Source organism: Homarus americanus, unplaced genomic scaffold (assembly GCF_018991925.1).
Source record: "Homarus americanus isolate GMGI-L3 unplaced genomic scaffold, GMGI_Hamer_2.0 scaffold29681, whole genome shotgun sequence".
Classification (NCBI taxonomy): domain Eukaryota; kingdom Metazoa; phylum Arthropoda; class Malacostraca; order Decapoda; family Nephropidae; genus Homarus; species Homarus americanus.
Genome location: NW_024739678.1, coordinates 1,164 through 15,911, shown reverse-complemented (window position 1 = coordinate 15,911; position 14,748 = coordinate 1,164). Strand labels below are relative to the sequence as shown.

Genomic DNA, 14,748 nt, shown 5'->3' with positions numbered 1-14,748 from the left:
GGTAATCTCAAGACACACATTCTTGGACACAGTGGTATAAAGGAGTTTGAATGTGAGGAATGTGGGAAATGTTTCTCACAGAAGAGTGATCTCAAGAGACACATTCTTCGACACAGTGTTATAAAGGAGTTTGAATGTGAGGAATGCGGGAAATGTTTCTCACAGAAGAGTGATCTCAAGATACACATTCGTGGACACAGTGGTATAAAGGAGTTTGAATGTGAGGAATGTTTGAAATGTTTCTCACGCAAGAGTGCTCTCAGGAGACACATTCTTGGACACAGTGGTATAAAGGAGTTTGAATGTGAGGAATGTGGGAAATGTTTCTCACGCAAGAGTGATCTCAAGGGACACATTCTTGGACACAGTGGTATAAAGGAGTTTGAATGTGAGGAATGTGGGAAATGTTTCTCACGGAAGAGTAATCTCACTACACACATTCTTGGACACAGAGGTATAACGGAATTTGAATGTGAGGAATGTGGGAAATGTTTCTCACGGAAGAGTAATCTCACTACACACATTCTTGGACACAGAGGTATAAAGGAGTTTGAATGTGAGGAATGTGGGAAATGTTTCTTACGCAAGGGTGATCTCAAGGGACACATTCTTGTACACAGTGGTATAAAGGAGTTTGAATGTGAGGAATGTGGGAAATGTTTCTCACGCAAGAGTGGTCTCAAGGGACATATTCTTGGACACAGTGGTATAAAGGAGTTTGAATGTGAAGAATGTGGGAAATGTTTCTCCCTGAATGGTAATCTCAAACGTCATAAACTTGTGCATGAAAAAAACAGAATTCAATAAATGTTTGAATGACTTTAACAGAAGGTAAATGTGCCACATAAACTTGAATACAGTGATATACATCAATATAAAACCACTTGAACAAACTCCATGAATGTAGCTGAAGTAAAGACAAGTGACAAATGCCACTTTTATAGTTATTAAACACAAGTTATAATTATTTGCTTTTAAGATGTAAATTTCTTCTACCATGGCCTTAGTGTATACATTTGGTGTTGGTTAAATATCACTCATAATAATTCTCCATTTTGTTTCATCAGCCTTTTTAATGTTATTTACAGTACAGTAGTAAGCAAAGGTAAAACTTATCATCTTTGTGCTTAAAATTTCATCTTCACTAGATAAGCTTTGTTGAACATTGATGAACTCTCATTTACTATAATTTGTGGATCAGTAGTTGTGTCAACTGTGTACGTCTGTCTTTATTTACACTTGACGTAAGTTTTGTTACAAGTACGTACATTAACACGGGTAGTAAATCATCTTGGTAAAGTAGTACAGTGGTGGTAGACCATTTGTTATAGTCAAGGTGTTGTCACTATCTCACGGAAACTCTTCAATCTCTGTTGAAATTGTACGTAAATATTTGATAAGTTTTGCTCAACTCTGACGAGATATTTTGATATTTTATCTTGACTAAAATGGTTGGTAGTTTTGATTCATGTTTTAAATATATTCTTTCATCACTTACAAATATATGGTACCATTGTCTGGTAAATAATGTTTAGGGTTCATATATAGTACCTGGTGTTATGGGGCAGATGAACTTTAACACCTCTTAACTGTATATAATATCATGTTTAATATATTGTTCAGTTAGCATCTTGGACCTTAGTTAGGTAACTCTTCTTGGTTATATATAAATGCTGAAATGTCAAACACTGGGTTAAAATTAGTTGTTTGATCATGTCAAGCAGAAGACTTGTTTAAATTAACATACAGTTTTTAGATATTTGCTGTTCTTATATACAACTTTTCCTAATAGTACTGGCATGTGTTTATCTAGCAATGGTGTTTTAAAAAATGATTGCTACAAGAATGTCATTAATTTTGTGCACCTGAATATATAGTTTTATGTTAATACAGGCTGTCCCCAACTTACAACAGGGATACATTCCTGGACCCATAGTTTAGGTTAGGTTAAAGCCCATACAAAACAACAATAATATCCCATATATAACAAATAATGTAATTAAGTGATGTTAAACAATATATAAGGATAAAAATAATGTAAAAAGTGGGATTTTAATTACAAGTTTTTGTGGTGAATGTATTGGGATCCCGTTCATAAGTGCGGGTGATGGTAAGTCGGACGGTCGTAACTCGGGGACTGCCTGTATTCACTTTATGTTTGGCCATGATGTGCCACAAACATTAATATCTTACAGAATGAGATATAAGTATTTAAACTATTGCTGAATATTTTATTACAACCCTAATATTGTAGAACAAGTGTACAGTAATGGCTGGTCTTCAGATACTGTATGTGGATGTACTAAATTAATATTGCTGTAATTGCCCTAAAATTCATTATGAGTAAAGAAGCATTAAAATAATAAGTTTTGTATTTATGGAATTTAATGAGCAGAAGATTCCATGGCTGGTTTATATTTTGAGTTGAGAGCCAAATGTTAGATTGGTCTGGACGACGCCCGGGGAGGAGCCAAGGTAATATTTATGATAATTTACTGTTTTATGACCGTAATTATTGCTGGAAATGATTCTAGATAGAATATTATTAAACAATATGATGGCAAGGGTTGAAGGTGACTGCCAATAACTCATAGAGATGAGTATTTTGTATAAATTTGGGTCACTTGTATATTACATTGTGTATACAGTAAACTGGAATCAGAATATATTATTTTTTGACATCATATCAATATTGTTTCCATATTACAAGTCCTACTGCGTCCCGAGAGACACGAGTGCCAGTGTATTACATTGGTACTCGTGTCACGCAGAACACACTATAACTTGTGGTATGGAGACAATATTTATATGATTTAAGGACTGGGAGTTAGCACCACCAAAGAGTGGGTAGCATACAAGAATTAAATCTAAATTATTATGTATAAGTAGGAGGTGACATAGTGGTCAGTGACTCTTCCTGTGGTAGGAGGTCCCTGACAGTGGGACAGTCAAGGCAGTAGTGTTGAGGGAAGTTAGCATTGGGACAGTTGTCATGATCGTGATGACGGCTAACCTGAAAACCTTAAGGATTCATATTATGCTCAAACGTCCACAAAACCTTCTGAGTCCCCCAGTGGAAACGTCCTCCGTTTTCTCTGTTCCTTGATGACGTCATCGATAGGCCGCCTTTGTTTAGACGCTGTATGTTGGGACCTGTTGCCATCCAACCCTTTGTAATCAATTTAATTTTGCTTTTGATAGCTGAGTCAGAGCATTGTTAGTGAAGATAATAGTAGGGAATGAAACTGAGTTCATAGTCTCAATTTCAACGTCAGTGTACAGTGAATTAATTCATCGGAATAGAAGTAGGTGGACTCCCTGGTCTGTTTTGAGTGAGGGCCCCGCGGGCATTTCTACCGTTAGTGAGTGCCCGTCCCTTCACCCATACAGGTATGCCATTCCACTCTGTGTTGTAATTCGCCCTTCTTTAAGTGATTTGACCCAATTTATAGTTGATTGTGCAAGTGTTACAGTAACGTAGTTGATATGCTCTGAGTGAAATCATATTTACGTCTTTAACGTCCCCTGAAACGTGATGTTGTTGTCACTGTTAGTGAGTGCCCGTCCCTTCATCCATACAGATCCCATTGTGATTCTTGAATCGCTCTACCATCCAACAACGGCCTCGGATGTATTAGATGTCCAGCCGGGATCATATATGAGAAGATGGCACCGATGCGGCCTGATTAATGTGCCCCACGGCTTCGTTGGGCCAGACCCCAGACCCGCCATGTGTCTGGCTACCCCACAATAACAACAGCCCCAGTGCTCTACCCTGGGTTACTCCTTGGAAGTATATGTCCACAGAGAGTGTTGTAACATGTATGTTAGGGATAATTAGTTGGAAATAATTATCCCATGTTGGGTAGTGGACCCCTGCATATACTAGTGTCATTGTTTACGTATATGTTGAATAATCTACAATGAGTGCCATGTAATGTACCACCAGTAATGTTGTGAGTAAGAGTAAAGAAGAAGGAACTGAGTTTGCACTAAGCCCAGGAGGTGAACCTGGTAATCATATGATTAATACAATATCTTTCCCCATTGATTGCACATTAATAAACTGGTTTTTAGAGTACTTTAGGTGTATTCATTTCTCCCACAGTATTTTACCTTTATTTCCATCCAAGTGACCTGATACCAAAATTACCATACTCACGTGCCTAGACCCTCGACCATGCTACCAAAAGAATGCCCAGGCTACCAAAGGAATGTCCATGCTACCCAAGAATAGGTGACGGAACTGAGTAAGAGTAAGAACTAAGAGAAGTAATTAAGATGAGGGTGGTGTAGAAACAGAGAGGGAGTCAGGCCCCCTCACATTGGTGGCAAGACCAAGAATCCGCCCCCTCACAGTTACTGAGTTTACAGGAAGAGAAGTGCAGGCCATCTCCCACCTCAGATACTAACCTAATGCTAAAAGAGACAACATTATATCTGCTGACCATAAGTCCACTTCGACGATACTTGTGTGGACGAGGAAGAAAGTGATCATAGTTTTGGGTGGATATATCTTCAGCCACTTCACTATGCCTGTGATGGATTGTAGGGAGAAGAGCGGCTTAACGTATTCCCTCTCAATAGGGTCATGTTGGGCTTATATTGAGGCCTAACAGATCATGGTTGGACAGTCAGAGTTTGGAGAATCAGTTATTGATTAATCTCTTTTTTTTTCTTTTTACTTTTATCCTCTTCACCACTGAACGACTCGTTAGCTGCTTGGGAGATCGGTCACGTCTGCGTTACGCACTGTTGGCAAGTACTGGCCTTGAACTGGCTCCTGAATGTACCTGAACCAGCTCCAGTGTTGGTCAAGTCTGGTCTTGAAACAGCTCACACTCGGTGCCGTCACAGCACTCTGGTAGATTGTTCCAAGAATTCACAACTCTCACTCCGAAAAAGTTTGCCCTCACAGTTTTCTGGACTTGTGGCTTCTTCAACCTTGAGCTGTGACCCCTTGTGGGGCGAGCGTCTGCCAGCTCCAGGTAAGGACACTCGACTGAGTAGTGCCCCTTGAGATGCTTATTCACCTCAGTTAGGTCCCCACTTGCCCGTCTGTAGTATAAGCTAGACAAGTTCAGGCGCTCCAATCTCTCAGGGTAGCTGAGGAGTCGTAGTGCAGGCCCCAGTCTGGTGGCCCTCCTTTGAACATTTTCTCGGGGACCAGACGGGGTGACAGTACTCCAGGTGGGGAAGCACTTCACTCTTCAAGATCGTCACGAGGGACGGACCGTCTAGATATCTGAACGACCTTCTTATAAGACCCAATAATTTATTTGCCTGATTTACCTTCTTCTCGCAATGGCCAGAGAACTTCAGCTCATTGTCAACATACACTCCTAGGTCCTTCTCACATTCAGTCTCAACTAGTGCAGTTTCTTCATCCCGTTGGGACATATGATACGTCTCCTTACTGTTGGTACGCCCCAGGTGCATCCTCTTACACTTCGTGACATTGAATCTCGGCAGCCATTTCTTCGACCATTCTTGGAGCCCACAGAGGTCCTTCTGCAGCTCTTCACTGTCCGCTTGGTTCTTGATTTCGCGAAATAACTCGGCGTCATCGGTAAACATTTGTATGGAGGAGTGTACAACGTCAGGCATGTCATTTATGAAACAAACAAACAACAGCAGGCCCAATACACTGCCCTGTGGTACCCCGCTTGTGACAGGTACGGATGATGATTTCGTGCCATTAATCACCACACACTGCTTGCGGTCATGTAGGAAGTCTGCTATCCACCCTCGGACATTTCCCTGAATTCCGTACCCTTGAGTTTAATTTTCAGCCCAGTACTTGCCAACAGTGCCTAACAGAGACGTGACCGATCGCCCAAGCGGCTAACGAGTCAATCATTTGGTGAAGAGGATGAGAGTAAGTACCAGTAAGTCCTGGCCTCATGTCGCTTCCCATAACAGATTAGGGAAGGTTTTATGCTATTGTTACACTTTCCTGGATAAATTCTGGATAATATTATTCCTAATAAGTAAAAAAGTAAATTATTGACCTCCCGAACGGCTAGTAAGCAGATAAATGCTGAAAAATAAATCATTTTAAGCTTGGCATGATGTGTTATTGATAGACGTCGCTTATACAACAAAACCAAGACGAGGACGATACTCTATTGTTTAGTTATTTCACCATTTATCTGTTTATTTGCTATTCTGGCATTTAGTTCCGTATTTTATTAATTAATTATCACCTTAACTGTCCCGTGTTAGTACAGGAGGAACAGTAATTGGTAAAAAACACTAAATAACACCACGTTTTATTCTCAGGCTGTGGGACTTGAACACAGGACAAAATGATGAACGCCTTACATTATTACCAAAAGATATTAATATATCTAACATTAATATACAATATAAAACTATTTTATTTTTTTATCGTAGTAAAGTTAATTTATCATAATATAAGTCATTAAATTAGTTTATTAACACACTAAGACCATTGCGGCATGTTGGTGATCAACAACCAAAACTATTGTAAACAAACACGAGTGAGGCAGAACTTCTTCCTATTATTATGGCTAATTATCACCTTATTAGTTATTGGATAATGACTAATTCAGGTAAGTGTGTTGATTATAATACTAGTAACATATTTTATAGAGTTTAATATAGGAGTGAGTTGTTTAATGGTTATAATGAACTGTTATGTGTTGGTCCGGGATGATAATGGCGTCGGTGCTAAGAATTTTACCTTCATATCCGTCGGAAATGAGTGGTGGAGTTATCACCCTTCCTCCATACAACCTAACCTAACCAACCAAAGAAACCTAACCTATGTATGTCCTTGTTAAGGTAATAACTAGACACAGTACAGTAAGTAACACAAACTTGATCACTTTATTTACCGTATAATATATACTTATAGATATATACTGGTATATTATATATATTGTATGTATATACTGGTATATACCCAGAATATTCACTTAATAGTTGTAAATTAATGGTGTAACCTTCCTGTGCACTCCAGGCAGTCGTGACGATTGAGTCAACTACCTGGTCATCATCTGTGTTTTGTAAAAAAAAATATAACCTGCCACAGACTACCTCAGGCTGATATAACCTGCCACAGACTACCCCAGGCTGATATAACCTGCCACAGACTACCCCAGGCTGATATAACCTGCCACAGACTACCCCAGGCTGATATAACCTGCCACAGACTACCCCAGGCTGATATAACACTGCTGACTGACAACTTGTACAGAAAAAGGTGAGCATTTAGTCCTGTGTGTAATTATGGTGTTGAGGGATAACATTTGTAATATATTCAAGTACATATTCCATAAGAAAAGCTGTAGATCACTTGACTTAACCTCTTGAGTACAATTACCTTTGGCCCGACCCAACACCAGACACTGTATCAAGAGAGACCGCACCACCTCCCCACCTGACACTGTACAGTACTGGGGCTATAGATTATTAGAACACCCGAGATGTATTTGAATTAGGAGTGTACAATATGAATACAGTACCATTATTTCCCCACAGAACTGCTATGATCATCCACCATGACTCACCCCAGTCTTTGCTAAGATGTATCTAAGACCGACTGGCCCACTGGCTCACCGACCCATCGGCAATATGCCCAAACTCCCGATGGGCCAGTCCGTCACTGGGTGACGATGTGTCATAAACCCTCATTAGCTGTAATTAAACCTTTGTAATTACTTTTAGAATATTTTCATTTTACACAAGTTGATTTAGTCACTTGTAGTTTTCATTTATAAATTGTACTTTTTATAAAAATATTATCTAAGGCAAAATATTTTGTTTCAGATACTGTGATGTCACATCTCAAGACCAAGTGTAACTAAGTAGAAGTTCACAATGTCAAGCAGAGATAAAAAGTTCTCCTGTGAGGAATGTGGCAAACAGTTTTGTTTAAAGTCTACTCTTCAGACACATTTACTTATACACAATGGTATGAAGGAGTTTGAATGTGAGGAATGTGGGAAACATTTATCATCTAAGAGTACTCTCAAGAAACACATTCTTGGACACAGTGGAATAAAGAAGTTTGAATGTGAGAAATGTGGAAAACGTTTTGCACAAAAGAGTAATCTCAAGAGACACATTCTTGGACATAGTGGAATAAAAAAGTTTCAATGTGAGGAATGTGGGAAATGTTTCTCACAGAAGAGTGATCTTAAGAGACACATTCTTGGACACGGTGGTATAAAGGAGTTTGAATGTGAGGAATGCAAGAAATGTTTCTCACACAAGAGTGCTCTCAAGGGACACATTCTTGTACACAGTGGTATAAAGGAGTTTGAATGTGAGGAATGTGGGAAATGTTTCTCAAGGAAGAATCATCTCAACAGACACATTCTTGGACACAGTGGTATAAAGGAGTTTGAATGTGAGGAATGTGGGAAATGTTTCTCAGAGAAGCGTGATCTCAAGAGACATATTCTTGGACACAGTGGTATAAAGGAGTTTGAATGTGCGGAATGTGGGAAACATTTTGCAGAAAAGCGTCATCTCAAGGGACACATTCTTGGACACAGTGGTATAAAGGAGTTTGAATGTGAGGAATGTGGGAAATGTTTCTCACGCAAGAGTGCTCTCAAGAGACACATTGTTGGACACAGTGGTATAAAGAAGTTTGAATGTGCGGAATGTGGGAAACGTTTTGCAGAAAAGGGTCATCTCAAGGTACACATTCTTGGACACAGTGGTATAAAGGAGTTTGAATGTGAGGAATGTGGGAAATGTTTCTCACGCAAGAGTGCTCTCAAGAGACACATTGTTGGACACAGTGGTATAAAGAAGTTTGAATGTGCGGAATGTGGGAAACGTTTTCCAGAAAAGGGTCATCTCAAGGTACACATTCTTGGACACAGTGGTATAAAGGAGTTTGAATGTGAGGAATGTGGGAAATGTTTCTCACGCAAGAGTGCTCTCAAGAGACACATTCTTGGACACAGTGGTATAAAGGAGTTTGAATGTGAGGAATGTCTGAAATGTTTCTCACGCAAGAGTGATCTCAAGGGACATATTCTTGAACACAGTGGTATAAAGGAGTTTGAATGTGAGGAATGTGGGAAATGTTTCTCACGCAAGAGTGATCTCAAGGGACATATTCTTGAACACAGTGGTATAAAGGAGTTTGAATGTGAGGAATGTGGGAAATGTTTCTCACGCAAGAGTGCTCTCAAGGGACATATTCTTGTACACAGTGGTATAAAGGAGTTTGAATGTGAGGAATGTGGGAAATGTTTCTCACGGAAGAGTAATCTCACTACACACATTCTTGTACACAGTGGTATAAAGGAGTTTGAATGTGAGGAATGTTTGAAATGTTTCTCACAGAAGCAGAATCTCAAGAGCCACATTCTTGTACACAGTGGTATAAAGGAGTTTGAATGTGAGGAATGTGGGAAATGTTTCTCACAGAAGAATGTTCTCAAGAGACATATTCTTGAACACAGTGGTATAAAGGAGTTTGAATGTGAGGAATGTGGGAAATGTTTCTCACGCAAGAGTGATCTCAAGGGACATATTCTTGTACACAGTGGTATAAAGGAGTTTGAATGTGAGGAATGTGGGAAATGTTTCTCACGCAAGAGTCATCTCACTACACACATTCTTGGACACAGTGGTATAAAGAAGTTTGAATGTGAGGAATGTGGGAAATGTTTCTTACGCAAGGGTGATCTCAAGGGACACATTCTTGGACACTATGGTATAAAGGAGTTTGAATGTGAGGAATGTGGGAAATGTTTCTCACGCAAGAGTGATCTCAAGGGACATATTCTTGTACACAGTGGTATAAAGGAGTTTGAATGTGAGGAATGTGGGAAATGTTTCTCACGGAAGAGTAATCTCACTACACACATTCTTGTACACAGTGGTATAAAGAAGTTTGAATGTGAGGAATGTGGAAAATGTTTCTCCCAGAAGGGTCATCTCAAATGTCATAAACTTGTGCATGAAAAAAACAGAATTCAATAAATGTTTGAATGACTTTAACAGAAGGTAAATGTGCCACATAAACTTGAATACAGTGATATACATCAATATAAAACCACTTGAACAAACTCTATGAATGTAGCTGAAATAAAGACAAGTGACAAATGCCACTTTTATAGTTATTAAACACAAGTTATAATTATCTGCTCTTAAGATGTAAATTTCTTCTACCATGGCCTTAGTGTATACATTTGGTGTTGGTTAAATATCACTCATAATAATTCTCCATTTTGTTTCATCAGCCTTTTTAATGTTATTTACAGTACAGTAGTAAGCAAATGTAAAACTTATCATCTATGTGCTTAAAATTTCATCTTCACTAGATAAGTTGTGTTGAACATTGATGAACTCTCATTTACTATAATTTGTGCTTCACTAGTTGTGTCAAACGTATTCGTCTGTCTTTATTTACACGTGACGTAAGTTTTATCACAAGTACGTACATTAACACGGGTAGTAAATCATCTTGGTAAAGTAGTACAGTGGCGGTAGACCATTTGTTATAGTCAAGGTGTTGTCACTATCTCACGGAAACTCTTCAATCTCTGTTGAAATTGTACGTAAATATTTGATAAGTTTTGCTCAATTCTGACGATATATTTTGATATTTTATCTTGACTAAAATGGTTGGTAGTTTTGATTCATGTTTTAAATATATTCTTTCATCACTTACAGATATATGGTACCATTGTCTGGTAAATAATGGTTAGGGTTCATATATAGTACCTGGTGTTATGGGGCAGATGAACTTTAACACCTCTTAACTGTATATAATATCATGTTTAATATATTGTTCAGTTAGCATCTTGGACCTTAGTTAGGTAACTCTTCTTGGTTATATATAAATTCATCCTTGAACAGTCATTTTCTTAAAGTAGCCAATGCTGAAATGTCAAACTCTGGGTTAAAATTAGTTATTTGATCATGTCAAGCAGAAGACTTGTTTAAATTAACATACAGTATTTAGATATTTGCTGTTCTTATATACAACTTTTCCTAATAGTACTGGCATGTGTTTATCTAGCAATGGTGTTTTAAAAAATGATTGCTACAAGAATGTCATTAATTTTGTGCACCTGAATATATAGTTTTATGTTAATACAGGCTGTCCCCTGTGGTGTGGTGGATGTAATCCTAGACAAGGTTCTTGAAACTCCAGGGCACGAGCAGTAGGTATATTCAATAAGTGGTACAAGGCTGGGCGTGATAGCCAACCGATACAGGAGCGATTACTAGGGACCCCGGACCGTAGGTAGGCCGAGGCCGATCTGAGGGAAATTAGCTAGCCAGGCAAAGAGAGTTGCTAGACATTCCTAGGACAATAAATGAGGTCTTCTAATTACTCGACTAGCGCGGTACAGACATAGTACATCGGGACATAGTAAATGGACATAGGCATTAGACATAAGCATAGACATCAGACATGCTATAATAATATGTAGTAATACAGACATGTGAATAAATGGTACAATGAATGGTAACAAGAGTCCTGGTGTCAGGCGTGTTCACATATCTTGGTATGTACATATCTATACACCTCCCTCCCCCTTTACGCTCGTAGTGCAATCTCGAGCGGCTACGGACTCTTTTCCCATGAGTCGGGGGGAGCAGCGAGGGACAATGGGAGGATCAACTGACGACCTTCGTTCCTGGTCTGGGCAAGGGGACATAGGGGACGGGGAGGAAGGTTCGTCACTAGAGGGTGGCACTGGGCGGAGGTGGCGTCTGTTTCGCCACCACACACGACCACTGGGGAGGCGGACTTGGTACGAACGAGGCTCGCCACGGCCCATGACGACCCCAACCTTGTCCCAGCGGTGTGACGTCGGGTCCTGGATTCGTACTTGCTGGCCGACGGCCAACCTGGGAAGGGGGCGGGCTTGGGCGTCATAGTGGCTTGTCACTTGGGCCATCCGGGCAGCCTCACGGCGGTCACACTCGTCCGCCTTGATCTGCCATTCATCTAAGAAGGACTGGGGGTGGGCAGGCACACAAGTACGAAGGGGGCGGCCATACAACACCTGGGCAGGAGAGCGTCCGGCAGGGGTAGGGGTGTTACGGAGTTCCAGTAGGCCCCTGTCGAACTCCTCGCAGTCCAGGTTCCCCGTCGGTGCTGTCTTGAGGATGAGGTATTTTACGGACTTTACCGCTGCCTCGGCGTGGCCATTCGCCTGCGGGTAATGAGGGGAGGTGACGATGTGGTGGACGCCCCAGCGTTCGGCGAAGCTCTTGAACTCGTGGCTATTGAACGGGGGCCCACCGTCGGTTCGGAGGCGGAGAGGCACTCCGACTTCCCGGAAGAAGCAACAAAACATCCGGATGACCCTGGAAGAGGTGGTGTCCCGACCACAGGGAACTACCACGGGCCATCCAGAGAGCCTGTCGGCGACCACCAGGAAAGACTTTCCGGCCACATTAAAGAAGTCGGCGGACACGGATTCAAAGGGCCGCTTTGGGAGGTCATTGCACAGGTACGGCTCTTGTTGCTGGCTGGGCTGGAGTTGCTGGCAAGGCTCACAGGCCTCAACCATGCTCTTAATATCGGCGTCAATACCAGGCCAGAAGACGGTCTGACGGGCTCTGCGCCTGGTGGCTTCAACGCCGCGGTGGCTGTCATGGAGGCGGGATAAGGTGCGCCGGCGGAGGGCAGCGGGAACGACGATCCTGGGGCCGTACAACACCAGCTCTCCGTCCGCATAGAGGCTATCCCTTAGCTTCCAGAAGGGGAGGGCGGAGGCGTGAATGTCGTAGCGGTTGGTGGGGAATCCAGCGGAGACGTAGTCGAGGAGTTGGACGTATGCCGGGTCTTGAGCGGCGGCGATGCGAAGCTCCTGGAGAGTCCTATCGTCTTCGATGGAGGGCGTCGTCGTCGTCTTGTCAGCAAGGGAAGTGGCTGTGTGTGTCACTAAAGACCGAACGCGAGCAGCGGCCGTGGTACAGTCGACTTCATCTTCAGGTGTGGGGCGACTAACAGGGGCTCGGGAGAGGGCGTCTGGTATGCACAGAAGCTTCCCGGCGCGCCACACAGCTGTAAAGACGTAAGGGGCGGTCTTCTCTTTGAGACGTTGGAGGCGAGGATTTTCGATGGCGTCCAACGTGTAGTGATTAAGAATGGGTATGAGCGGGCGATGGTCCGTCATGAGGGTGAAATGCCCAAGGCCGAACAGGTAAAGGCGTCACTTGGCCATAGCCCAGGCGACTGCCAGCATCTCTAGTTCAATGGTGGCGTATCTGGTCTCCGTGTCCGTCAAAAACCTGGAGCCACACTGAACTAAGCACAGTCTACCCTGGCCGTGGTCTTGAAGGAGGGCATATCCGAGGCCGTATAGACGGGAGGCGTCGGTCTGGAGGACCACTGGTAAGGACGGGTCGAAGGGTGCCAGGACTGGTGGTGACAGCAACGTCTTCTTAACATTCCTGAACGCTAGGTCGTGGTCAGGAGTCCAGAGGAAGGAGCGCTTGGGGCTCATGAGGGGGCGTAGAGGTTGGGCTGATGTGGCGATTTTAGGGGAGAAGTCGGCCAGCTGATTTACCAGGCCCATAAATGAGCGAAGGTCGGTCAGGTTCGCTGGAGTAGGGAAGTCCCTGATGGCCTTGACCTTCTCCTCATCAGCTGAGATCCCCTCTGGCGAGATGTTGTAGCCGCAGTAGTTAACTTGGGAGGTGGCGACCACAAATTTATCTTTGTTCAGGGTGATACCATGGGCACGACATCTTGTGAGCATCAGATGAACTCGGTTCAAGTGGGCCGGGAGATCATCGTCGAAGAGCAGGATGTCATCTACGACCTTCACGCAGTTGGTGACACCCTGCAGAGCCATATCCCCACGGAGGCAGTACGCATTCCCCGTTGCTGCGAAGCCCATGGGTCCGCGGCAGTGTTGGAAGCGGCCGTAGGGCGTGATGAATGTAGTGAGGTGGCGATCTTCTTCCGCCAGGTCGACTTGCCAGTACCCATGTAGTGCATCCGCCGTGGTAAAGAACTTTGCAGACGGGGTGACGCTGCGGACTGCTTGGATGGGCGTAGGCGATGGATGGGCGGGACGGGAGACCTGCGAGTTGAGATGGGTGAGGTCCACTGTGATGCGAACACCTACAGGCTTGGGTGCCAAGACCATAGGGTGGCACCACTCGGAGGGCTCCTCACCGGCGTGCCTGATGATCCCCTGCTGCACCAGAGAATCGAGCTCCGCCTTCACCTTGTCCCGTATGGCAAAGGGGATAGGCCTGGGTGTGTGGATGGCGAAAGGCGTCGCGCCAGGCTTGAGGTGGATTCTCATCGGGGGCCTGTCATCTTCTTGAGCGGCGTCTTCTGGAGGTCGGGCTTGGAGACAAGGACGTCGCTGAACTGACGAAAAAAGAACTCCCGGGCGGCAGCAGGTGTGGTCATGGCTGAAACAGGTATCTCTGCACACCTGTTGAGGTGTGTCACAGCGAGGATGGGCTTTGGGAACTCGGATGAGACGATGGCCAAGTCCTGACAATGGCCACATGACAAGAGAGGGGTTTGGATGCCCTCATGGACGTGGACTGTGGCAAGGCAAGACTTGGGACTGAGCTGTAGTGTTGCCTTGAAGCAACCCAAAGGTGGAGACATCGGGGACCCGTCCGCTGTGAGCACGTCGTTCATGGCTGTGGGTGACAGGCTACTCCTGGGGATGTTGAGGGCGTCCAGGTGTGTTGGTCCAATCACCGTGATGTCCGCGCCCGTGTCAGGTATCATCAGGAGGTTGGAAGAGTTAGTACCGTAGGACAGAC

At 43.3% G+C, this 14,748-nt stretch overlaps 1 protein-coding gene across 1 annotated transcript; it reads left to right on the top strand.

Moving 5' to 3' along the window:
- Positions 1-227: 227 nt before the first annotated feature.
- On the top strand, positions 228-8,943 carry LOC121874967 (zinc finger protein 12-like; the record flags this gene model as incomplete). The annotated part of the gene is made up of 3 exons (XM_042379317.1): positions 228-283; positions 453-801; positions 8,545-8,943. Coding segments are annotated over exons 1-3 (804 nt in total), but the record flags the coding sequence as incomplete, so codon positions are not given.
- Between the last annotated feature and the right edge of the window lie 5,805 nt (positions 8,944-14,748).